General features: G+C 59.9%; 1 protein-coding gene across 4 annotated transcripts in view; it reads right to left on the reverse strand.

The window, feature by feature from the left end:
• The window catches only part of GTF2IRD1 (GTF2I repeat domain containing 1), a 106,309-nt gene that overhangs the window by 29,459 nt on the left and 50,901 nt on the right, over positions 1-25,949 (reverse strand). For 3 of the 4 annotated variants that reach the window (XM_069485657.1, XM_069485655.1, XM_069485658.1), the window contains 12 exons: positions 21,735-21,760; positions 20,649-20,757; positions 19,780-19,817; positions 19,272-19,352; positions 18,602-18,691; positions 12,301-12,348; positions 10,672-10,737; positions 9,443-9,626; positions 6,022-6,071; positions 5,761-5,817; positions 4,340-4,423; positions 306-489 (listed from right to left, as the gene is read on the reverse strand). In XM_069485657.1, the coding sequence (XP_069341758.1) occupies positions 306-489; positions 4,340-4,423; positions 5,761-5,817; positions 6,022-6,071; positions 9,443-9,626; positions 10,672-10,737; positions 12,301-12,348; positions 18,602-18,691; positions 19,272-19,352; positions 19,780-19,817; positions 20,649-20,757; positions 21,735-21,760 (1,017 nt within the window). Of the gene's footprint in view, positions 1-305; positions 490-4,339; positions 4,424-5,760; positions 5,856-6,008; positions 6,072-9,442; positions 9,627-10,671; positions 10,738-12,300; positions 12,349-18,601; positions 18,692-19,271; positions 19,353-19,779; positions 19,818-20,648; positions 20,758-21,734; positions 21,761-25,949 lie in introns of all 4 variants that reach the window. The other variant, XM_069485656.1, reaches the window with a different exon arrangement.

The raw sequence follows: 25,949 nt of genomic DNA on the forward strand, positions 1-25,949 counted from the left end.
ACTTGTCTTGTGTCCTTCCTCACTGACGCGGGAGCAAAGCCTCTCCTGGGGCTTAGGGGCAAGTGAGCAGGTGCTGCTGGACAGGTAGAAGGCGCCCACAAGGCTGCCCTTGCCATGGTGGGTGGCCGGTCCCACATCTGTCGGGCTCCACCCACCCTGGCTGGCCTGCTGTCCCTCTGTGACCCCCAGAACCCAGGATGGTCCCAGGAAGGCCGCCTCGTCCAGCGGGGAGGGACGGAGGATCCCCTGGTGCAAGCCCGGTCTGCGCCAGTCCTGCCTCCTTCCCTCACCTTTCCCCCGAGTACCTGGTGACCGTGAACTTGATCTTGTCAGCCACGGCAAGGATCCTCTCCAGGTTCTGGGAGCCGAAGGTGCAGGGCTTCCGGAACGGGATTCCGGGGGGCAGGCCCTCGATGATCACTGAGCCGGGGTTACTCTTGATCCGCTTATAGGGGACCTGGACCGGGTACTTGATGCCCAAGGCTTCCCCTGTGGGCGAGAGGGACGGCCCTGCCCGTCAGGGGCCGGAGGCAGCGCAGGGTGCGCGTGCACGGACGGGCGCAGGTGCGTGACGGGAGGGCGCCCACGTGGGAGAGTGACAGGCTCTGGAAACCTCTCGTGTAGCAGGGGCTGATGCTCCTCACAGCCTGGGGAAGGGCTGCCACTGCCCATAGGGACAGGGGCGCAGGTGCTGTGGCCGCAGAGACTGTGGGGCTCAGCTGCAGCCCACATCTCTCAGACTTGGATGGGGGGACCCCTGTCCCAGGCAGAGCGATGGAGCTCCCTGCCGTGCCCGTTGGGGGGGCTTGCTGAAAGCATCACCCCCAGCACCACAAGCTGCCCCTTCATGAAGACATGTGGCAAAAGTCTGTGCGGGTCTCAGCACTAGGAGAAACTGAACGTTTTTGCACAATAAGCTCATTTTTGTCTCACGGACACTGGGAATTGGATAACTGACTCCATTTCCCTTTTTGCTTTGGCTCCCAGGAAACTCAGAGCCTGATGTGTGCCCCACATCTAGGAAGTATAGAATTTCTGAGCCTTCATATCACCCCTGGCTTTATGCCATTGCTCCAGCCTGATTTTTCTTTTTAAATTGAGATATAATTCACATGCCATAAAATTCACCATTTTAAAGTATGCGATTCAGTGGTTTTAAAAATATTTACAAGGCTACGCAACTATTGCCACTATCTCATTCCAGAACATTTTCATCACCCTAAGAAAACACCCCGTACTCAGTAGCAGTTACTCTCCATCTTCTCTTCCCCAGAAACCACTAATCTACTTTCTGTCTCTGTGGATTTGCAGTTTTAACTTTTTATCCTGACTTCGTTGCTGACTAGTTGCTAAGCTATTGCAAAGAGATTCTTTTTAAAATAAAGAAATCAGACAGAAATGAAAACGTATACCCACAATCCAGAAAGGGGAACACGGCCGTCCCTACCTCCCGACTTCTCTCCACCTCCCCGGCTCTTGCTACCATGACCGATGGCCTCTGTGTTGACAAATCCAGGAGACACTTGCGGTTCTTGCAGCCAAATCCGACACAGATGACCAGTCTCCCCTCCTTGAAACCCTCCAGTTGGTGACCGTGATGTCACACATTCCTGGTTTTCCCTCTTTCTGGCCACCCATCCCCCTCCTCAGCCTGATCTCTAAGCAGGGGCTCCTTTGCCTGGTCTGGGCCTTTCTCTCCTGCCCTCTTTAGACCCCCATGGGTGTCCCATCTACATTTGTGCCTAATTTTCTTTTCTATTTTTTTTTTTTTAAATACTTCATTTATTTATTTATTAGTGACAGAGTCTCGCTCTGTCGCCCAGGCTGCAGTGCAGTGGTAAAATCAAGGCTCACTGCAGCCTCAAACTCCTGGGCTCAAGCGATCCTCCTGCCTCAGCCTCCTGGGTCTCTGGGACTGCAGGTGTGCACCACCGTGCCCAGCTAAGACTTTCTTTTGTTAGCACAGTTTTAGGTTCACAGCAAAATGGAGACGAAGGTACGGTAAGTCCTCATGGAACATCATCGCCAGATGCTGGGAAACTGCGTCTTTAGGTGAAATGACATATAATAAAACTAATTTTTCCTTCTCATCAACTTACAATGGAACAAATGAAACAATGTTATTACACAAGGATGTCTTTCCCCTCAAAGCCGCAGTTTCCAAGCGCCCAGCAACATTGAGTGAGGACTCACCGTGTGGACATTTCCCACACACCCACCCCGCTCCAACCACAGCCTCGCCCGCCATCCACACCCTGCACCAGGGTGGGGTTAACGCAATTGTTGCAATCAATAATCCTACACTCACATGTTATCGCCCAACGTCCACAGTGTTTACTAGGGGTCACTCTTGGTGTTGAACATTCTGCGGGCTTGGACAAGCGTATCATAACATGCATCCATCACTACCGTTATCACGGAGCATTTTCACTGACGGTGGCTTAGTTTTTATGTCCCATCCAGAAGCCTCTTCTGAACAGCAAACTTGGACATTCAACTGCCCGCGGGTCACCTCCGCTCACGGCTCAACTCAACACGCCCAACACGGAACCCATCATCTTCCTCCCTCAGTGAGGGCGCTGCCCCTCCCCCCTGCCTGACAGTCTGAGTGTCTGCCTGTCCCTGGAGGGTGGTGTGAGCCACCCCCTCCTTTATCAGGGAAATGCCCCACCCTTGTGACAGTGACAGGTCAGGTGACTCAGGCCTAAGCCAGTGAGTACAGGATGTGTCCCTGCCACAGGGACTGGGTAAGGAATGGACATGTGACTCAGTGAGGACCAGTGAGAAACAAGGGGAGGGCCGTCAGGGAATTCTGGGAAAGAAATGACCTGGCTCCATTAAAGCTGGTGGAGGAGTCCAACCTCTCTCTTCCGGAGCATGTTGATGGGATGCCTGGACCTGCTGCAGACATTCTACAAGCAAATGGGATGCCAGCCTGAGGTGACTCTAACACCAAAGACATTCCTGAGCTGCTGGATCCAGCTGATCCTGAAGGCCACTCTACTGTTGAACTGCCCATGCTATGAGCTGCGGTGAGCTATACTGTCTAACCAATATTCTCCTGTTCCACGAGCTCCTCTTAAATGCAACACGGACACTCCCCCATAGAGAACTGGAGTCTGCATCCCCTCCCCTTGAACTTGGGTGGGACTTTATAACTGCCTCAACCAACAGGGCTTGGCAGAGGTGACCCTGTGTGACCTCTGAGGATGGGTCATAAAAGGCGATAGCTTCTTCCTGGCATTCTCTCTCTCTCTCCCCCTCTCTCGGGACACACGTCTCAGGAGCCCTGACCGACGAGTAGGAGCTCCAGCTCCCCTGTGGCCTCTCCGCTGGAGATCTCATGGATGGGATCAGCGCCCTTGTAAAAGAGGCCCCAGGGAGATCCCTTGTCCCTTCTACCGTGTGACACAGCAGGAAGACAGAGTCTACGAACTAGGTAACGGGCCCTTTCCAGACACTGAATCTGCTGGCACCTGGATCTTGGACCTCTCACCTCCAGAATGTGAGAAATCCATTTCTGCTGTTTATACGCCACCCAGTCCAAGGTGTTTTGTTGTGGCAGCTCGAGTGACCAAGATGGGGGTGATCTCTTCTGCAGTCAGAGTAAGGGAATCATGCGCCAATTAACCCCTTTCATCGCTGAAGCCTCTGAGCTGGTCTCCCGAGTCCATCCCTACCCTCCGCACCCACTCACTGTCCTCACAGCAGCCAGGAGGGTGCTTTACAAGTGCAAAGTGGCTCTGGGCACTTCAGTCCTGACGAAATACAAAGCCAGTACCATGGCTCCCTCCAAGACCCTGGGCGGTGTGGCCTACCCCACAACAAACTCCACTGGGCCCCTCCCGATTGGCACACATGCCTCAGCTTTCTGTGCCTTCTCCAGACAAGCCCCAGGGCCTTTGCACATGCCATTCTCCCAGCCCAGCGAATGCCCATCCTCCAATCTCTGCTTGATTAACTCCTTACCACCCTTCTGTTCTTTCTTCAAAAAGTCCTCCCAGGTCCCCCATCTAGGGTAAGTATGCGTTATTCTCTCTCGAGCAGCCCACTCCTTTCCTGCAGAGCTCGTGGAACGCTTCCTCACCGTCTATTAGATTCTGCGTGCAGTTGCTGAAAGTGTGTCTCACCTCACTGGTCTACAAGGCCACTGAGGGCAGGGACTATCTGCTTTATTCACTGCTGTGTCCCCAGGGTCCGGGACAGGGCCTGGCACATAGTAAGTGCTCAAGAAACACGTGTAAATGGGTAAACGGTTTCCCTGGAAACAGCTAGAACTGGGAAGCTTCTTGCTTCCCTGCCCACACCGGCTGGGCCTCCCTCCCCTCCCGCAGCTCACCGTATTTCTTATTAAACAGGTCTTGGACTTGCTCCCTTAGCGTGTTGGCGATGTCGATACGTGAGAGTCTAGCGTCGTAATTTTCTGCAAAGTGAAAAACAATTATGAATTTGGGCTGTTAAATTAAAAGGCACTTGGTGACTTTTAAGGAATATGATTTTCTAATTATGGGGAACTCCTTCTCTGGCAATTAACAGATCCTTGGAGTGGGCCCCTCAGAGCCCTTCAGAACTGACATCTTGATGGAGATGTGTGTTTTTCCGGAAGGACGCACACTGTTGCGACAACAGCAATGAGTTGGAAATTAAGTTAATTGTTGACATTTGAAAATCTCCAAACCAATAAATAAGCCCTAGAGGTGAGAGACACCAGGACGCGCAGACTCCTGGGCCCGAGCTTCATCAAGACGGCGGGAGGCGAGGCGGGGACACGAGCTCGGCTGACCCAGCAGCCCGGCCGGATGGTGAGGACAGCAGTCCCCGTGGAGGTGGGGGCCGGCCCAGCGGCTCCCAGTGGTCACACGCTCGCCCAGAGAGTGTTTACTAAGGACCCCCCGTGCCAGCACGTGCCATGGGGGCCTTGGGCCACCGTGAGCCCTGACCTCAGAGAGCCTGGCACCGCCTGGCACCGCCCCGGGGAAGAGCGACTGGGGGAGGGCGGGAGGGAGGACCAGGTGATCTCTGGGCACACGGGCCGGGCTCCTGGTGAGGCTCCCACTCTGCTAAGGGGGCTGGGCACGAGGGGAGAGAATCCCCTCATCACAGAAGGTTCCAGCTGCCTCAAAAGGAGCAAGAGAGACTGGAGGCCACAAGCAGCTGCCCCTGGGACTTGGGTCTCCCCCACCCCTGGGGCCCTTCCTGCCCCTGGTCCCGCTGACCCCTCCTGGGAGCAGCCACCCGCAGGGATTCACTCGCAGCCACAGCCCCAGCTCCTCAGGGCTGCCCACGTGGACGTGGACGACTGTCTCAGCCACGTGCCCTGCTGACAGCAGGGACAGGCCTCTGCCCTCACTCGGGGGGCTCCGCAGGGCACGGCCTGACTCTCCCTCAGACCCCGGCCCCCTCCTGCGGACCCCCTGGAGCCTTCACTCACACACTTCCCGTCTTCCCTTCCCCTCCCACCCCCTCCGGGCCCAGCCCTAGTCCTCCTCCTCCAAGGAGCCCTCCTTGCCCTCGGAGACCTCCCCTCCTCTGATCGCGAAGCACTAAGAGGGCAGCTGACTGCCCCTGCCATCCACCCCCACCCCCCCGCACCCTCCTAGCCCAGAGTCTGTAACTCGAGCTGCCAGCCCACCTCACCTGGCCCCTCAGGCCCTGAGGTGGGGGCCAGCCCCTCCCTACCGCCAACCTGGCCCTCCAAACCCAAACCAGGTCAAGGTCATGGCACTGGGACAGCTGACCTCACTCTGAGCTCAACCTTACCTTGGAAGCCCTGTCTCTTCAGGCTCTCGTCCACAAGAGGGTCCCCGGAATCCCTCTCTGGGGGCGGGGGGAGAGAAGCTGCGGTGAGGAGGAAGCTCCTGGGACCCGCAGCGGTGGACTGGTGGGGGCAAACCCGATGGAGGGCGGGGAGAATGCCGGGGGAGGACGGAACCAGGACCAGGAAGCAGGGGGAGGGGTGGCGGCAGCAGCCTGGGGCCCTCCCGCACCCGCCGTGCCTCGGCCTCGACCCTGCGCAGGTACCTTGACTGTCGGTGATGGGCTCTTTGACTCCCTCGGTGAGCAGCTCGGGCCTGGAAAACACCACAAGAGCGCGGCCATCACCCAGGTCCTACCAAGCATCCCTGGGACTGCCCGGCCCGCCCCTCTGGGCCTCAGTCTACACATCTGTGTAATGGGCACCCCTGGCTCTGGACAGGCGAAGCTGGGATTCCTGCCACCCCAGGGCACCTGTCCTGCCGGCCCACGTGTGGCATCTGGGGGGCTGCACTGGACCTCGGGGGGTCCAGCCGGGAGTGAGACTCACCCATCCTAGACTGGGTGGGCTAATACCCTCGATATCGGTTCTGGGCCGACATACAGGGGCCACTGCCCGGGGACAGAGTACGCAGCCTCAGGGGGCCTCCCATGGGGTTGATTTAAAGTGCAGAACAGTCGGGGCTGACTACGTAGCAAGAGCTCCAAGGCGCTGGGAAGGCCTGAGAGATGCCATGTGGCTTTGGGGTCAGGAGCCTGGGGGACCGGGCCTGGCTTTGCACTAACGTCTTTGTCTCCACGGGCTCCACAACGCCCTTCACAGACGCTGCCGACCCTCCTCACGGCCCTGGCTCCAAACGGCCGTCTGCAGCGCGACCCTGCCCACCAGAGCAGGCCTGTCTGAGGGGCCGGGGAGGGCGCTGGGGGCTGCGGCAGGCGGAGGGCACTGAAGTCAGGCTGGCCACGGGGGCGCTGAGGGGCTGGTGGGGTGGGACACATGGCACAGCCACTCCTTTCCATCTCCCCAAGGACGTCACGGGGAAGGGATGCAGGGTCCGGGCTCAGGGCTGGCGGCGCATGTCCCAGGGTGAGGCCGCCCGGAGAGGTGAGGAGCTCGCTCTCTGTCACGGGGTGGCCAAGCAACAGCACAGAGGAGACCCTGCCTGCGAGTGAGGCCAAGGGCCGGACTCCGGGTGTGCCCAGGCCAGGCGGCCAGCGGGTGAGGACCGGCAGCCTGCGCTGGCAGCGTCTCCTGGGCACTGCCTTGGTGCCAGCACAGGGCCGGGCTCACGGGGCCAGGGCTGGGGGAGGAAGGAGGCCCGGCCCGTCCTTGCACCGCAGCCCAGGAGCTAGAAAAGGCTTCGGACTGCATCCAATCCCCTTCTCCTTGTGGAGAAACTGAGGTCCAGACAGAGGAAGTGACTGCCCAACCATCACCCTAGAATCAGATGCCAACCGGAGCTCCCAGCTCCCAGGCCAGCGTGGTCACAGTGCCGTCCGGCTAATAGCAGAGCCAGCCACCACCGGATGAGCAAACCCAGTGGCTGCCTCTCCAGGCGGTCACATAGCCGGCAGCTCACCCGCCTCCCTTCCAAATAGCAGGGGGGGAATGAATGCTCTCCCGGCTTTAACAAACGTCCTGTGCCCTGGCTGTCCCTGCAGGTGAGCCGTGGAGGGGGCGGCTCACGGGGACTGGCAGGTGATTCGGCTCCTACCTACCCTCGAACGGCCGGGTGCATCTGGCTCTTGGCCGAGGGGACAGGCATGGCAAGCAGCCCCCGCATTTGAGGGCCCTCCTGAGCGCCGCCAGCTCCCACCTCCCACCCCGACCCCTCCCCTGGGCCCACCGGCCATCCATCGGCCTGCCCCCTCCCTGGAAAGGCCCCTGGAGCCACTCAGAGCCCAACACCCAATAATCAGCAAGTCCCGTCAGGCCAGTCTTCCAAACATTGCCTGAACCTGGCACTTTCCACCATGCCCAGTCTATCGGGCCCAAGCTGACGGCCCCTCGTTGGCCCCTGTCCCGCCCACACCCCCCAGATCACCATCCACCCTGTGCTGGAGTAATTAAAACAAACAGACCACATTATTCACCCTTCCTCAAAACCTTCCAGTGAGTTCTCATTAAGTTTAAAATAAAATTCAAACTCTTTAAGCCAGCCCACGGCCCTGTGTGATTCAGTCCCTGCTCTCTCTTGGGCCTCACCCCTCACTACCCTTCCCTCGCTCACTCTGCACCAGCCACAAGGGTGCCTAAAGAGCTTCAAAATCACAAGCACGGCCCTACCCCAGGGCCTTTGCACCTACTGTCCCTGCTGCCTGAACATTCTTTGTCTGCACAACTGGCTCCCTCGCTTCTTCAGGCCTCTGTTCTAACATCACCTCCTTAAGCAGGTTCCTCCTGCCCCTCTCTGCTCCCTTACTCTGAGTTATGACCTGTCACAGCATTTATCTCTACCTGACATTATACTGTGACTTCAGTTGGTAGGATTGGCAACTCGAGGGCAGGACTTGGTGGCGTTGGCCACTGGACTGCAGCCTGGAACATGGTGGGTGCTCAGGACATACTTGTTGAAGGAAAGAACCCCACACCTGCTGCTGCCTCTTGGGGTGTCACCCTCCTGGTATAAACCAGGCCCTGCAGGACAGCTCGCGGCCCCAGCGGGCCTCAGTGCTCGCCCGCCACCCTGGGTGCGAATGATGCTGTGAGCCTCCCAGCCTGGGGGCCGTCTAGTTCCCCAGGGGAACAAACGCCCTGAGTTTCCTCCTTCTTGCCACTTGCAACCAAACCAGCCTAAATTCACAAGATATGACAGTAACAGAGAAGCAAAAGCACAAAACATGTCCCCGATCCCCTCCTCTTTTCTTTCTTTTTTTGTTTTTGAGACAAGGTCTTGCTCTGTTGCCCCCGCTAGAGTATAGTAGCATCATCATAGCTCACTGTGACCTCAAACTCCTGGGCTCAGGTGACCCTTTTGTCTCAGCCTCCGAAGTAGCTGGGACTACAGGCATGTGCCACGATGCCCGGCTAATTTTCCTATTTTTAGTAGAGACGGGGTCTCGCTCTTGCTCAAGCTGGTCTTGAACTCCTGGTCTCAAGCCATCTTCCCACCTCGGCCTCCCCGAGTGCTGGGATTACAGGCGTGAGCCACCGCGCCCGGCCCCCTCTCCCCTTTCCTACCGCCTCCTCCAGAGAGATTTTCCCCAGCTGGGCACAGAGGCTGGATACGCTGATGCCACGCTGGGCCCTCACTGACAAAAACGAGATACCCAAGGAAACAGAAAGGGCCTGGACAAGCCCCCCCAGACCTTCCAGGCCCGGGATGAGGGGACACTGCCCACTGCAGCACCCGATGCCCCTGGCCCAGGACACCCACACAGCTGCCCAGCGAACACACAAGCCGGCGGGCAATTGCCACTCTGCATCCGGGAAGAGCGGGCGCTGCCTCCTGAGACTGGGAGGGGTCAGGCTGGCTGCTCTGGGTCTGGCCGGCCTGGGCTGGGCCTGGGCAACCTCGTGCCTACTCAACTGAGGCCAAACCCCATCTCACGCCCCGCTGTTTAAGAGTAAAAGAAGAATAAAGGAAAGAAAAAGCCTCTGTCAATCCGAAGGAGAAGACGGTCACTTGGTGCCACTCCCGGATGCTGGGCACGCCTGGGTGGCCCCGAGGACCTGGCCGGGCCTTACCTCTTGATGACAAACTGGATGCTGTTGCTGGCTTCCAGGATCTTCCGCAGCTTGGCGATCCCAAAGCAGTTGGGCCTGCGGAGGGAGATGCCTTCAGGCAGCCCCACCACAAACAGCTCTTCTGGGTGCATCAGAAACTTGGAGTAGGGCACCTTGACGGGCTCCGAGATGCCAATGGCCTTGGCTGCAGAGACACAGCTGCTGTAGGGCCACCCAGAGCCACGGGGCCATGAGCCTCAACCCCCGTCTCCCACGCCTGTGTGGGGGGCTGCAGCTGCCAACCTTCCTGAGGAGTGAGACGTCACCCCCAGCCTGCAGGCAAGGAACCTGGAGCTCAGAGGGGACGGGACTGGCCTGAGGTCACAGAGCCACAGAGCAGCAGAGCCGGGGGACAAGGCCCCAAACCAGCAGGACCCCAAGGCCACGCTCAGTCCACACCCTCACACCCAGGCCGTGCGGCAGCTGAGACCCAGCGCCGGCTCCACCCAAGTCCACGTGTCCTCATCCTCCTGGGACGGGTCTCCAGAGCGTCCCTCCTGCCACCGCAAACACGCCCTGGTGTGGCCCAACAGCACGCCTGGAGAGCCAGCCAGATCTGAGGCCCAGGCCGGGCTCTGCCACTCAGCAGCGTGGGGCCTCAGACAAGTCCCACCCCTTCACCAGGCCTTGTCTTCCCTCATCTGTAAAATGGGTCTTAGGACTTGGGGGTTTCACGAGGATGGGACGAGAGCATGTCGGAAGCACCTGGTCTCGTGCCTGGCAAACCACAGGCGCTTAACCTCTCCCTGCCTTCTGTCCTCTCCCTGGACTCCAGAGTGGGAAAGTTCTTACTACAAGTCCTCCTGGGGACCCCGGGTGAGGCCGTCGGTCCGTGGGGACAGAGGGCCAGTGCTGTTACAGTGGAGACAGCAGCCTCTCTGCCCTGAGGCCGACGGTGAGTGAGCCGGCGAGCGAGCGTGAGTGTCAGAGTGAGCGTGAGTGTGAGCGGGACTACACTGACCAGAGGCCGGGGCACGGCATCTCAGAGGGGTGGGGTTCTCCGGCAGTGCCTCAGTCTCTGTGGGACACCGGAGCAGGGAAATGGCTGGGTGGCCCTTTCCTCCCTGCCCTCCTTCGTCCCTGTGCAGGGAGCAGCTGGGGTGGGGGGCCGTGGGCCCAAAGTCCCCCTGGAAACAGGGTGGCCGCAGGGAGGGCTGGGAGGCCCCGGCCCCGGCCCACTCCTTGCTCACCGTATCTCGTGTTGAACAGCAGCTCCACCTGCTTCCGCAGGGGCCGGATCACGTCGCCGTGGCTGTCTGGAAGGCAAAAGGCAGCCTGTTGAGCCTCCCGGTGGCAGCTTCTCGCCTCGTGTCCCAGCTCTGCTGCCACCTAGAATGACCCTGTGGTGGGACACTGGAATGTGGACGGCCGGGGTGGCGGGGGTGAGTAACCTATTTCCTCAGAAGCGGTACCCCCAGGCAGGCCCCCCGTTCCTGGCTCACACGCCTGTTTGAGAAATGAGGTCTAGGGCATCACCAGCCCGGGTGGGGATTTGGAAGGTTCGTGGCCTAGGAATGACGGTCTCTCTAGGTAAGCATCACTCTCTAGACTGGCTCCGTAAGTGACTTAAATAGTGGGTACAGTCGGGCGCGGTGGCCCACGCCTGTAATCCTAGCACTCTGGGAGGCCGAGGCAGGAGGATCGCTTGAGTTCAGGAGTTCGAGATCAGTCTGAGCAAGAGTGAGACCCTGTCTCTACTAAAACTAGAAAAATTAGGCAGGTGTCATGGCACTTGCCTGTAGTCCCAGCTACTCAGAAGGCTGAGACAGGAGGATTGCTTGAGCCCAGGAGTTTGAGGTTGCAGTGAGCTACAGATGACGCCACTGCGCTCTAGCCAGGGTGACAGAGGGAGACTCTGTCTCAAAAAAAAAAGTGTAGGCCAGGCGCGGTGGCTCACGCCTGTAATCCTAGCACTCTGGGAGGCCGAGGTGGGCGGATCGTTTGAGCTCAGGAGTTCGAGACCAGCCTGAGCAAGAGCGAGACCTCATCTCTACTAAAAATAGAAAGAAATTATATGGACAGCTAAAAAATATATATAGAGAGAAAAAATTAGCCGGGCATGGTGGTGCATGCCTGTAGTCCCAGCTACTCGGGAGGCTGAGACAGGAGGATCGCTTGAGCCCAGGAGTTTGAGGTTGCTGTGAGCTAGGCTGACGCCACGGCACTCACTCTAGCCTGGGCAACAGAGTGAGACTCTGTCTCAAAAAAAAAAAAAAAAAAAAAAAAAAGTGCACACTAAGCCTGCAAATTGAGTAGGCCGCCACTAGGTGGCAGTGGGCCTCCATTAAGACTTCACCATTCTCCCCGGCAGGCTGGGTTCGGGGAAGTGACAATTCTCTGCTCTGACACCCACTTGTTCCACTCCAGGGGTAGATGCCGCAGAGATGGAACAGACCCACCCTCACCTCGGTGTCCCTTCCTGTGCTATTCCCACTCTGAGAAGGGAGGGATGCAGCAGTGTTCCCGAGAATGAGGATGTCTGCTGGACACAAAGCCAACTTTGTGCTTCCAGGCCTCAATTCTACTTGCTCAGAAAGACTAGGCTCAGACCCCTGTCTTCAAATCCTTATAGGAGTAGGGTACGAATAAACCAAAACCAAAACCCAAACCAAAGCCTTGCAACGTCCCTTGCTAGCGGGAGGAGCCTGCACCTGTGGCCAGGTACCTCCTGGTTCTGGAAGACAGGTCTACAAATCTCCTCCCCCCTACGCCAGGCTGCTGGAGAGGGCTGGGGTGGAGGGAGGGAGCAGACCCAGAGACACAGGGGAGGCGAGGCAGGGTGGGGTGGGGGCGGGATGTGGGGGTAGACGGGGCCTCACCCTCCACGGGCCTCTCCTCGGGCCGCGGGTCCTCGCTGGGGCCTTTGTCTAAAAGAGAACAGAGGACGCTGGGAAGCCACATTCATCACGTCCTGGGCCTGCATCCCCCACGTCGGACCAGACCGGTGGGGAACGGCAGGCAGGTGGGCCCCGACTCCGGAGCAGATCACAGCGCCCCCCAAGACGGGATCGGGGACCTCGATTCCACACAGGCGCCTGCTCTGGCCTCCCCGTGGAGAGCGAGCTGAGCGGCGACTCCCAAGCCAGTCTGCTCTAGGCACTGGGCACTCGCGGGAATAAGACAGGGACCGTCCTCCCTGTGTGATGGCAGATGTCACACATGATGCCAGATAGCGGTGATGCCAGACAGGGGACAGAGGGAGAGGCAGGCAGGGGGTGTGGCACTGTACCAGGCAGGTGGGCAGGGCCTCTCTGATGCAATGGCACTGGCTCTGGCCTGGACCCAAACTTGTTCCCGGACAGTGAGGAGTGCAGTGAGCACCTGGGGAGGCAGGGGCCAGGCCTGTACGGGGGCGGCACGGGGGTCCCTGCTGACCTTGGGAGACTGAGGAGGGGAGGCGTCCTGTGGGAGGGGCACACCTGGGCTGGACGCCAGCATCCAGGAAAAGGGTGGGGCGGGAGGGGCACGGGCGGTGGGGGGAGCGCCGTGCGGGTGGTGAACTCAGAGTTGGAGGAGGAAGAGCAAGTGTGGAGAGTGGGGAGCGAGTGACGGGGTGGCCTGACAGTGGCGGGCTGAGGGGTGTCGCTCCAGGACTGGGGGAAGGCACCAGGGGGCTTTCAACACCTGGAACAACAGGCTGGGTGCGGTGACCCCGGAAGCTGGCGGCAGGGCTGTGTGTGGCCGGCTGCTGTCACACGCAGGACTGACCCTTACACGCCCGTTTCAGCCACAGCCTGCGGCTGAGCAGCTGAGCGGTAGAGCGGGCTGGACCCCGGCCCGCTGGCTGCCAGCCTGTGCAGAGCACCCGGGACGACCACACAGCACGGACTCCTGTCCCAGTGGGAGCCCGCGCCGGGGGAAGGGGCTGACACAGGGCGAGCCATCAGGGCCTGCTCAGGATGGAGGGAAGGTGAGCCCACGGCTGGGACGCAAGATTGATGCCTGAGGCTCAGCCCAGAGCGAGCTGGAAGGTGCTGGAAGGCTTCGTCTGTGCTTAGTGCCAGCACAAAGTGAAGCCCAGCCCTGGGCGTCAGGCCTCCACGTTCCTGGGAAAACGGGCACATCCCAGGCCGCAGACGCTGTGCCACGTGGTCCTGCCTGGAGGCTGTATTCTGGCTGAGGGAGCAGAACCCTCGAGCTGCGCGAGTTGCAGAGTGGGCACTCTGGACACGGCTCTCAGCCAGAGACGGGGCATGGCAGCTCCCTCCTCGCCCACGTTCACCCTGAGGTGGCAACCCACACAGGCTGATGGTTCCTCGGCCGGCTCAGCGGCCCACGGGGGTGACTGGCCTGATGAGACCCCCCCCACCCCCACCCCGTGGTCCCAGGCCCACCTCCGCGCCCAACTGGCGTTCCCTGGGATCTCCCAAAGAAGTGAAGGCACCCAGAGCCTTGTCTCGGGGTCAGCTTCTCAGGGACCCTAAACAATTTCTGCCATTTCTAGACAGACGGGGCAGAGAGGGAGACGGGAGCATGGTGGGGACAGAAGGCACAGGCAGGCCGGCAGGGGGTCGCCTGGGCCAGGGTACTCGATGAGCAGTCGCAGGTAGCTGTAGGCCCCCTGGTGACGGAAGCCGGTGGCCTGTGTGGGACAGCAGAGGGGACGCCTGGCCGGGGGTCTGTCCCCACTCTGAGCTGCCGTGTGTGCAGAGGCCTCCGCGGGGGCAGCAACCACACAGGCAGAGCCAGGCAGGGACGATCAGACCAGCCACCTGCAGGGGCCCCTCGGGCGGCCGTGGGTCCGTCTAAGGAGGGGCCTCTGGCCAGCCTTGTCGCCGGGTCCCTGACACGCACGCTGGCCGAGTCCACTCCTGGGGGTCTCTCCAAAGGCAGCGGGAGACGACCTGTGCACTGTGGGGGCCCAAATTCTAAATGTGGGGACCCTGCCTGGCTCCCCGCCCAGGCCTGGAGGGCTGGACTGTCTGCCCCCAAGCCTGTCCCCGTGTTCCTTGTTCTGCTGGTTTCAACAGCAAGGACCTAACTGGAAACAACCTCAATAAATGACCAGCCACGTGCTGACACAGTGCCTGCCGGGCTGCTGCGTGAGAACATGGGACAATTTGTACAAAGCAGCAGTTAAAGGTAAGTCAGCGCGTGTGTGGGAAACAAACACGCCCAGGAGGACGGATGCTGGCACTTGCCTGAGGAGGGCACCCCGGGAGTGATCCCCTGTGTGTCACACAGCTCCGTGTCACAGAACTGTTTTACACTGTGCATGTGAAAACAGAAAAAGCACACACACAAAACCCTCCCATCCACGGTGGTCCAGAAAATCCCAGAATTTTCCTAATTCATCGGTTTTGAGTGGGGGGCTGTAGAAGGAGCCCCATATGGAGAATCCGAGAACCTGAGTTCTAGCCCAATGCTGTGTGACTTTGGGGAGGTGGATTAACCTTGCTGAGCAGCCTTGCTGCTCTGTCAAACCAAGGTGTGCAGGAGCCTTTCCAAGAGAAAGGGCACCGTGTTCATGAGTGGGCCCCACGGCTCCCCAGTGTCACGCAGCCTGTGGCCTCCCGTGCTGTGCCGGAGACCCCCACGGCGCTCTCAGACAGCACCGTGAACCCAGCCAGGCGCCAGGCAACTCCTCAGCCACCAGGCCACACTGCCAGCTCATCTGGAGCCTGTGGCCACCTAAACTCTCCAGAAGGTTCCACCACAGCCTGCTATCAAGTCACGCCCAGCTTGTGCCTGGACAAATAATATTTTTTCTTCTTTACAAAAAAGTGCAATCATAATTGATTTAGGAACTGAAAAAGACAAATCATTTCCCCCAACACAGCTACGGCTTTGGTATATCCTGTTTCCCCCAGTGATTGTGTGTGTGATAGAGTTGTCAGTAGAGAACAACCCATTTTTCATCTTTGCTTAACGTCACATCGTACGCGCCCACGTAACGTCACTCACATCTTTTGATGCCTGTGTTTAACAGCTGTGTGAAGCCCACCAGGACACTGTTGATGGTCTCTCCATAGTTGGACAGGCTCTTTCCAATGGATGTCACCGCCGTCATTAACACTGCCACAAACACCTTTGTGCAGGAAACGCTGTCCCTACCTCAGACAATTTCCTATGACTGGATTCCTGGAGCCACCAAGGGGTGTTTCATTTTTACGGCTCTTCAAGCTGACAAACTGCCTTCAAACGTAACTTGCCAGTTGTGCCATCTTACCAGCACCATGAGGACACATCTCAACGTGCTCAGCAGGATCCCCGTCCAGTCGGAAGGTGCGAGAGAGGTGGTCTCTCTCCCACCCTCGCTTCTCCGTAGCTGTGTGTGTTTCTTCGAGGTCTCCCTCTGTTTTTTGGCTACTCATCCATTCCCGCGGTGGCCGATGCTGGGCTGCATCACCCGGATGCCTGTGCAAGGAGGAACTTGCTGCCCAGCGTCAGGGGGTGTGGTCCGCAGACAGCCCCCAGCAGTCGCTCCTTCAAGGACAGTCCTTCAAGGACACAGGTTCTCTGTGCTGCAGAGAACCGCCCTGGCCAAGCTCACGGCCTTCCTGGAGGCCCGCACCCCTGAGTGCTTGAGGTGGGGGTACAAAGCCTAGGAAATCCCAGCTCAACTTGGAACAGCGCTAAGGGGCCGCCGTTCTGGCCCCAGAGCCCCCGCGGGGTTGGTGGAGGCTGTCGCTGGGGCTGTCTCGTGGCTCTGCTCCCTCTGGCCCTGCCCTCACACGGGTGTCGCTCTCAAAGGCAGCCCCTGCAAACATCCCACACACTATACAGGGAACACAGGCTGACACATGTGTCCCTGAATGGTGTCTTTCCGTTGTGGATTCCAGCCCAGGCCGCGGGAACATCATCTTGGCGGGGACCGCTCACTGCTTCCTGGGGCATCTGCAAACTGCGTGACCTCGCTGCCTTCCACACCTGTATCCAAGGAACCCATCACCATCCGAGGAGGGACCCAGCCCTCCAGGACACCACGGGACACCTTCTGCAGCCCGGCTTCTCCAATGCTTGTCCTAAGAGTCCATTCACTCCTGATGAATGACCCCAAACTGGGTCCCTTCCAATTGCTCACTGAAGTCTGCTCTAGAACCTCGCCGAGACCGACCCACACAGTCCACTGCTTGTGACTGGCGTCAACCCTCATTCCGCAGGCTGGTTTCCACTGTCGGCTCATCTTCCGTCCACCTTGACTTCTCACGTGCTACAGACGGTGGCTTTTAGGTACCATTTTTAGGTAGCCCGAGACTCAACCCAGGGCTCAGGAGATCCAAACTCATCCGCAGCACGAGCCTCGGTCGTGTCTTCCCTGCAGACTCTTCATCTCTCCTACCAAACTTGGGCTCCTGTGTCTTCCTCACTCCCGTCTCTAGAACATTCTCCCCGATGGAGAAGATGAAGGCCAACGAGGCACAGAGATGTGCTGCCTTGATTCTGTCACCAATGAACAGGGCACCACCCGCCTGGGCTTGCAGGAACTCTTCGTATGTATTTTTCTGGTCATTTGTTTATTTTTGGTAGAGGAGAAATTTAAAAAGTGCAGAAAAGCATATAGACTATTATAACAAACACCCACGTACCCGTCACCCAGAAGGGATGCATGTTGGCATTTTGCCATATTTGTACCTGATTTTTTGCACAAAACATCATGAAGTCGGAGTCTGCTTTGTTGGGTTCCTGTTTTCTTCCCTTCCCTCCCTCCTCGGGAGAAGCCACTGTGTACGTGTTTATCCGAATACTCCATGTGTGCACATCTCTAGCGCCACAGGGTACCGTTTGTGTTTCCAGACTCAGACAAATGCTACACTGTCCGTGTCCTTCTGTGCCTGCTTTGTTCCACCAAATACTAGTCCTGGAGGACTCTGCGCTCGCTGCTCATTTCCATGCTGTCTACTTGCTTCCGGGCGCTGCCCTCGCGGCCTCCCCGCCCCACGAGCCGAGCAGGACCTCGCGCACAAGGGAGACCAGCACCAGGAGTCAATCTCGGCCTGGCTGCGTCTCCGTTACACACCTTTCCGAACTCCAGGTCATTTGAGTTCTACCATCACCCTCTGCCACATTCGAGAACCTTCTGTACTGCCATTTGTATACTACTTTTCTTTACAATGATTTACTTTTTAAAAACTTTAAATGCCTGTAACTCTTTTTATTATCTGTAATAACACCTGTTGATAATCGTTGGAGTTGGGAGTTGGGTATGTGAGATGCATTAAACTAGTCTTTTCAATTTTGTGTGTTTTTGAACATTTCCAAAGTTAAAAAAAAAAAAAAACCCAAAATATATAGAACCCAATTCTCTCACCTAGATTAGTGCAAGAGTATGTTTCTGTCTCTGTCTCCACTTCTCTGCTGCCCACTTGCAACCCCAAGGCCAGAGTAAACCCTGCTAAAATGTCCCATCTTAGCCCCAGGAGGTCTCCATCTCCTCAGTGAAGCACCCAGTCTTTCTTTGATGTCCTTGTCCTAAATGACCCACCCCACCAATTCTCTGACCTCCCCTTCCACTCCCCTCCCCCTGCTCCAGCCATTCAAGTCTCCTTCCTTCTCCTTGGACATGTTGGGCACAGGTGACCTCAGGACCTTTGCACTTGCCACTCCCTCTGAAAAGCTCCTTCCTGTTATCCACATGGCCCTCCCTCAAGTCTTTGTGCCTATGTCACTTTCTCAGTGAGGTCCTCTGCCACCCTGATCCTAACCACCCACCCCATGCCCCCAACGCTTCCCCTCCTGGCTTTGTGTCCCCCACAGCACTTGCCACCATCTGACTTTCTATCGTATTTATTAATATTTGCTTATTGCCTGTCTCTCCACATGGGGACGTCAGCCCCACGAGAGCAGGGACCTCTGTCGGTTTGGTTCACGGCTTTGTCCCCAGCACCTTACACAGGACCTGGTACACAGCAGGTGCTCCATAAATAGTTGTTGAGTAAATGACCAAAAACTAACACAAACAGGCAGCTCCTAGGGAGGCTGTAGTAACTAGTTATAAATCGAGCTTTCGAGTTTTCTGGAAGGAGCCCGGCCTGGGCAGGGGAGTCGGGCATGTCCTAGGTTTCCCCTGTAAGAGGTGGTCGGCACCAAGAAAAGCCTGGGGGCTTCCTGGCCCACCCCCTCCCTGATGCTCCCCAGGGAGGTGGGTCCCCAGCACCGCCAGCCGCTGGCCACTCTTACCAGTCAGCATCTCCATCCCATAACCAGAATCCTCCGAGGGCAGGTGCCCGGGCATGGAGTCCGTCATCTCCTCAGAGGTTGGCGAAGGGTCTAGAGACAAAACTCCAAATGACAAGGGCATCTCCTGCCCGTCCCACCCCCGTCACAGTCCCTCGGGGACCCCCACAGAGCAGGATCCTTAAGGAAGCCACGTGCTGGTGCGCTGGGAGGGTGGGCACGGAGCCCTGTGGGCTCCCGGAAGTCACCCCCGTGTGGAGCTTCCAGACGCCAAGTACCACCCCCCAGGGGGGGACAGTGAGGCTTGGCGGGGAGCTGGGGTGGGGGTCCGAGTCTGGAGTCAAACTCCCACCTCTCCCTGCAGTGCCTTTTTCTCTCCTCTCCGGCCTTGCAAACCCCAGGAGACAGAGAGGTTATGGTTGGGGGAAGCTTCTGGAAGGTGAGAGCTGAGAGCACCGATTCCCAACGCAGAGGGAAGGCACAGCCAGAACAAAGCACTCGCCACCCTCATTGCTCTGGGAATCGCCCCGAGAAATGGCCTGGAGACCCCTTCCTGGCCAGGACAGGCCCTTGAGGGGCTAACTAGACAGCTCTGTCCCCATGGGCCAGGAGCCCCGCTCCTCGAGCCACTCGATCCCTGGGGCAGGTCGGCCCTCCAGCGCCTGTCCCTCACCTGGGACGGTGACCTGAATGATGTCCAGGTCCTCTGGCTCGATTTTGATCGGCCTCAGCCCGCCCAGCTCCCCGGAGGTTCCTGTGAGGAGGAAACGAGGGATCCGGTCAGGTCTGGCACGAGCTTGGCCGGGCAGGGCGAGTCATTCCAGAACATTCTTGCATCTATAACTTGTTAGTGAGCCCCCAGGGAAAGTCATGTCAGCCCCAGCTCCTACCCAGACCAGGAATGCAGGCCGGGTGGGCGCCCTAGCGGCAGACCCGCGGAGGGGAAGCCGTGCTGATGCCGGGACCTGGGGCGCCACCCCCCACGCCCCACGCCCCTCCGTGGCCCCCAGCATGCCCTGCGCCTTGGCGGTGTGAGGCCTGGGGGCAGGGGTGGGCGGGAGACTCCAGCACTCAGGCTCCCGGTCAGGGCTGGTCTCCTCCCCACGGCTGCGGGCCGCGGCTGGGGGCCACCCTCCCGGCCCTGCGCCCCACCGCACACAGCGGGTCCTGCTCCTCCTCACCTGGCCCACAGTCTTCAGAGATGCTGCCCTTGTCTGACCTGTGAAGGGAAGCCACGAAATGACGCGGCGTCAGCCCTCTGCAGGGCTGCCCTGCCCCAGCTTTGCCCCGCCAGGCGGCCAGGGGCCCACAGCAGCCACCGCCAATTCAGACACACCCCTGGCACATCACCCCTGGCCCCCCAGGGCCCTGTCTTCAGGGCCCACAGTTCCCAGGGCTGCCTGGGGTGAAGCGTCTGGGCGTCCACCCTCCAGGCCGGCTGGGAGCTGCGAGGCCCGGGCTCGGCACAGTGGGTTTGGTCCGTGCTCAGCGCAGGGGTTTGGGAGCTGCAGGGGCTGCCAGCCGCGAAGGGGTGAGGCAGTCTGGAGAGGGGCTGGGAAGTGAAGGTGGGCGGGGCCCCCGGGATTTGGTCAGTCCCCCCCCGTCTACCAGAGCTCTGCAGGGGGAACTGGGGCTGGTCTCGGGCAGTCTGGGATAAATGGCCCAGCCCTGGCCCCAGGAGCTCAGAGCCTGGGTGGGACGCACTGGTGGGTGGTGAGCAGGCCGTGTGCTGGGGGCAGGGCCTGGTGGGCACCAGGGCAGGCGTCTGACCGAGTGTGGCATTTAGAGGCTTGTGAGAGAGGGACATCAGCCAGATCCCAGGGGTATGAGTGAGAGTCGTCCAGGTGGAAGGAGTAGGCGGCATCTCCGTCCTCCCCTCCCCTCGCTTCGGAGTCTCCCAGCCCGCGGTGGGGTGCGTGCCTGTCTGCGCGTGATTACCCATGTGCCTGCAGGGCATGGGAGCCACCCTAGGCCCCGTCCCCCCCTGCAGGAACACGGCCCCAGCCCGGAGTGGGGGTGGCCGAGGGCTGGGAGGGGGGCAGGGCCTCACCGCACATTCCCGGCCAGGTCGAGGATGGTGGCCCGAGACACCTCCGCAGAGGTGTCATCCGGCGGGCTGGCTGGCTCCAGCTTCGTGGGGTCTTTGGTAAACTTGTTCCCTGTGGGGAGAGTCAGGGAGGTCAGGACGAGGCCCTCTGGCCTCCTCTTGCCTGTGGGGCACCTGGGCAGGGGCCTCCATGTGACGCTCGTGGGGGCTGCCTGGGGGCGGGGTCTGGCTCTGCCTCTCCTCGCGGGCTCCATGCCCAGATGACAGCCAGGAAGGGTCCTGGGGAGACGCCTCCCTGGGAAGAAGGAACAGCGGCCCCAGGGGCAGCGGAGGCCAGGGATGTGGGAGGACAAGGGCAGGAGGAAGGAGAGGCCGTGGCCAGAGGTGGCTGTGCGGCCCTCAAGCCGCCACTGTGGCGGAACCAGCCGTCCGGAAGGGGCCAGGTTCCCCCAAGGGTGCACCAGGCTCTCGTTTCATTACTCCAGGAACCCAGAGGAAGGCACTCTCATCCTCCCATTGCCCAGATGTGGAAACTGAGGCTCGTAAGACCTTGTCCAAGGTCACAACGCTGGTGGGAAGCAGGACCAGAACTGGGACCCAGGTCCCTCGCACCCCGAGATCTGTGCTGCCTCTGCTGCCCCAGGCGGAGCCCACCTCTCCCTCCCGAGGCGCTGCCCACCGGCACAGGCTCCGCAGCCGCACTGCCCAGGGCGCAGCCAGGGGCCACTGCTCCCCAGGGGGCTTCCGTTCCTCACCTGTACTGGGGGGTAGGAACAGAGCTGCCTTCACAGGACCGTTGGAATTAAATTAAATTACAATAAAATATGCCAACAGCTTAGAAGAGAACCTGGCCCGTGTCAGTGCTCAGCAAACTTTAGCTTTATTTTTCCTGTCCGGGGCTTCCCACGCCTCGAGGGGCTGTCCCAGGGGTCTGTGGCACCTGGGAGCCCAGGGCTGTCCGTCCCAGGACACAAAAGCCACAGACCAGGGGAGGGACTCAAGGGAACTGGGTCCAGCGTGATGACAGCTCAGGGCCTGTTGGGGCACTAACCTGGAGGCTTCAGAATGGACTAGGCGGTGCCCACATACCTGTGAAAATTCGCTCATCAAACATCCTGGGGAGAGAGGAGAGACGAGTGTGAGAATGTGCGGGCTCGTGGGCTCGCTGGGGTCAGGGAGACGCCTCCAGGCCCCCGTCGGTGACCACCCCTGAGTCCGCCACGCACAGCTACAGCTGCAGATCGGGGCGCCAGGCTGGTGTGCACGAGGGAGACGCCACGGCGCAGAACAGAACATCCCAAACCGTTTCCCCACAGCCAGGAAGGCACCGGCCAGGCCCCGGGTGGTCCTGGAGGCTCCAGCCTATTCACCACACCCTGGGGGCCTCTTCTGGCCCCGGGTAAACGACTCAAGCCCTTTCCCCACCAGCGCCTGACGGTGAATGAGTCATTTGTCATCACCCAACCCCTCTGTGTCTGGCTCAGTGAAGGGCATAGTGAATGGCCATGCAGGGTGACCTGGGGACCCCTCACACCAAGGGGACCCAAGCAGGGAGAGGCCGACCCTTCGTGGAGGAGGGAAGGGCAAGCTGAGGCCCAGCGGAGGCTGGGGGAGGGGAGGCACGGCCTTTGGTGCTGTGCTCAGGCCCGGCCTCTACCCGGGGGCAGCGAGGAGCCCCGACTGCCATGGGATGGACTGGAGGGGACGGGTGGGGGGCCCAGGCCAGGAAGACGAGGCCGCAGCAAAGGTGGGCGAGGGAGGGGCCGGGCTCTGCCTGCCGCCAGGGCCGGCCTTGTTCCGTTCTACCCTCAGCTCCACCCAGCCGGTGCCCGCCGGGTCGGGGGTCTCGGGCAGCTGGCTGGGGGCTGCAGCATAGGCCTCGTGCCACGGAGTGGCTGGACGAGAAGATGAGGCCTTGGTGACAACACTCAGGCTCTGGAGGTGACATGGGGTGAATGAGGGGGTGTCCGAGCCCACATACCCAGCAACCCCCCGGGGGGTCCCTCCTGAAATTCAAACAGACGCAAAAAAGTCAGTCCCGGGAAAGAACCTGGATCGCCCAGCGCCCCTGGGTGCACCTTCCGTGCTCATTCTGGGAGGCCCGGACCCCCGCTGCTCCCGGAGGCCCACACATCTGGGTCCCACAGGGCCGAGAAGCAGCGTCGGGGAGCGCTTCTGGGGGAAACCGTGTCCTTGGTCTTGGGCCCCTTCCTCAGCGCCCCCCACCCACGGTGGGGCTGCCAGTGTCCACTGCGCTTCTATCACCCACGGGATTATTTGTGTATGGGGAGCGTGGCGGGGGTGGGGGGGGGTCAGGACAGCACCAGGGGCTCACACCACTCCCGGGGCGGGGACAGATGTCAGGGAGAAGGTCAGATGCCCTCACGGCTGCCAGACCAGAAGGCTTGACACACACTGACTGTCAGGGCTCCAAGCATAGTCCCGAGGTCTAGAATCTTCTCCAGATACTTTCTCCACTTAAGTTCTGCCCCTGAGGGGTGAACTCAGATGCTCAGGGCTTGTGTTAGATGCTGGTGGGAACAGAGGCCTCAGGATTTTGAGGCCAGACCTACAAGCTGCGGTGAGGGGCCTGTTCCACCAACGACAAGACCCACAGGCCTTGCCGAGAGCACCCTGACCTCCCCCACCCGCACGGCCCACAGACACTGGGCCAGGGCAGAGACCAGCTCCCGACTCCACCGTAAGCCCTCTCCTGACCCACGTCTGCCAGGACCATCTCAGATGCTTAACTGACGAGTCTGGGGTGAGCAACAGAGAAAAACGTACCGAGGGCTCAGAACGCAGCAGCCGCTGTTCCAAGTCCCTTAGTCTCCAATCAACGCTATGGGGCGGGGACAGGTATCAGGCCCGTTTTATATAAGTGAGACACAGAGCAGTTAAGTAACTTGCTCAAGGACACACAGCTGGGAAACGGGAAGCATTTGAACGCGGGCCACTTAGCTATGCTTCCAATCACGCAGGAAATGTGGTGAAGGAAGAGGCCTGTGCTACACGCCAGGCTGTTACAGCCATGTCCCCATTTTATGCTGAAAAACCTTTGGGGTCGGGGGACAGCACTGTCCCTATCTTTACAGATGAGGAAACCAAGGCTCAGAAGAGAAGCCACTTGTCCAAGGTTATCACGGATGCAAGTGAGTGGCTTTAAGCCTGGTCCAGCCTGACGCCAAAGCCGCCTCCTCCAGGAAGCCCCACAGACTTGCTGCTCCGGTGCTGCTGGGCCCTGCACACCCGGGAATGTGTTTCGATGTGTCCTCAGCTCATCCCATGGGTGGCCGCCTACTGCGACTGTGCCTGCTGTTCTGTGACATCCTCAGCAGAGCCCAGTGAAGGGCAGGGCTGCAGGTGCCTGGCAGACACCGGTGGAGGGTGAAGAGGGCTACGGTTTGCACAGAGGAGCGGGGAACTCAAGATCAGCCACAGTGAGGGCCTAAGGCCATGCTCAGGCACGTGAGGGGATGCAGGGGGGCCCTTACCGCTTTCTTCTACCCTAGCCTCCCGCCAGGAACCAACTGAGGGCAAAGGACTTAGGCAGCAGCAAGAGAGATTTAAGCTAGACAGAAGTAAGCACTGCCTGACCAAAGGGCAATGGATTTCAATTCCCCTCCAGAATCATTTATCAAGTGAGGCCCCAGTAAGTGTTGTGAGGGTACAAGAGGCGGCTCGGACGCGGTCCCACTGCCACATGCGAGCAGGTGAGGAGTGCGCTAAGGGGGAAGGAGAAGCCACCTGCTGCCGGAGGGTGACATTCTTTCCGAATGAGGACAAGGGAGGGCTTCTGGAGGCAGAGGAAAGCAAGCCCCGAAAGACAAGACAGGTGGGAGGGCGGGTAGGGGCCGCTGCAGGCGGGGGAGGGGGGCTCCAGCAGGCTGGGAGGCGGCAGGGGAGGAAGCTCACGTGCGGGGACAGCCGCCCAAGGGTGCACGGGATCCGGGGCGTGGGAAGCCAGAGCGGCACCGAGGCCGGCAGGTGGCTGCGGGCAGGGTAGCGAGAGCGTGTCTTGTCCTGGGGGCCGGAGAAGGGTTCCGAGCTCCCGCTCCCACACGGTCAGAGCTGACCTCGGAACAGTCTCCCCCCTTGGCTTCCCTCCCACCCCTCCGGCCACCCCTTCTCACCCTCCCTGGCCCCGACCTCCAACGTGGGGATCCCTGGGGTCTCTCTGGACCCTCTTCTCATATCTCTCTCTCCCCAGCCCGGTGGTCTCTTCCCAGCCTACGGTGACAGCCCACGGATTTTTCTCACTAACCCAGACCTGTCCCCTGAGCCTCTCGTGTCCTGAGCGTCTCCAATTTAATACACCCGAGGTGAACTCACCGTCCCACCCCCCAGTCAGTAAACTCAGACTCGGGTGGTCCTTGTCTCCGCGCTTCCCCAACCACCCCCCACATTCGATCCACAGCAAATCCTATCACAGCTCGAAATGTCCCCAAACCAGCCATGTCCCCAAACCAGCTGCGTTCTCCCTCCGCCCATGTCCCCAAACCAGCCATGTCCCCAAACCAGCTACGTTCTCCCTACGCCCATCACACAGGTCCCGCCCCAGCCCCTTTGCTGCCGGCCTGGGCTACAGCCTCGGGGTCCTCGGGAGTCTCTGCCCCTGTCTCCCCAGACTCTTCCCCCAGCAGCCAGAGAGTCCCCCAGATCCTGGCTCCAGCCTCCAGCAACCCTGCAGGGGTCCTTCCCACGGCCCTGGGACAATGCCACGCTCTCAGTGACCCCAACTTCTGCTCTGGCCCCTGCCTGCTCACAGCCCTGGATATCTGGGCCACGGGCGTGTGCCAACTCCTCTGCCACACTCTCCTCCCGCAGTCCCCTCCCAACCCCCAGCTGTGTCCTCACACACGGGACCTTCTCTCCGAGGCACCAACCACCCTGGTTCCTCCGACCCACCCTTTTCTCTCTCTCCTGTTCCCGTTTATTTCCTGAGCGCTACGGAGAAGCTCTCAAAGGCAAGAGCCCAAATCTGAACAAGCATCCGTTCATTCATTCACTCTGCAAATACGTGCTGGGCAACGACTACAGCCCAGGGATTGTTCCAGGTGCTGCAGATTCGGCAGTGAACAAAGCGCAGTCCCCGCCCTCAATCCCTGCTCAGTCCCGCGGCAGCAGGCAGGTGGCGAGTGCGAACACCCCGGGAGCGCACCCTCAGGGGGCGTCCAGGAACAGACGTCTGGGAAGGGCCCAGCGCGGTGCTGCCCGGAGGCAGGAGGCTGCATCACACAGCTTCTGGCCGCCCTCTGTCTCTAGCGTGCCAGGAAGTCTGGGCACTGCCTGGGGACTCTGGCG

The sequence above is a fragment of the Eulemur rufifrons genome, chromosome 14 (assembly GCF_041146395.1).
Source record: "Eulemur rufifrons isolate Redbay chromosome 14, OSU_ERuf_1, whole genome shotgun sequence".
Lineage (NCBI taxonomy): Eukaryota > Metazoa > Chordata > Mammalia > Primates > Lemuridae > Eulemur > Eulemur rufifrons.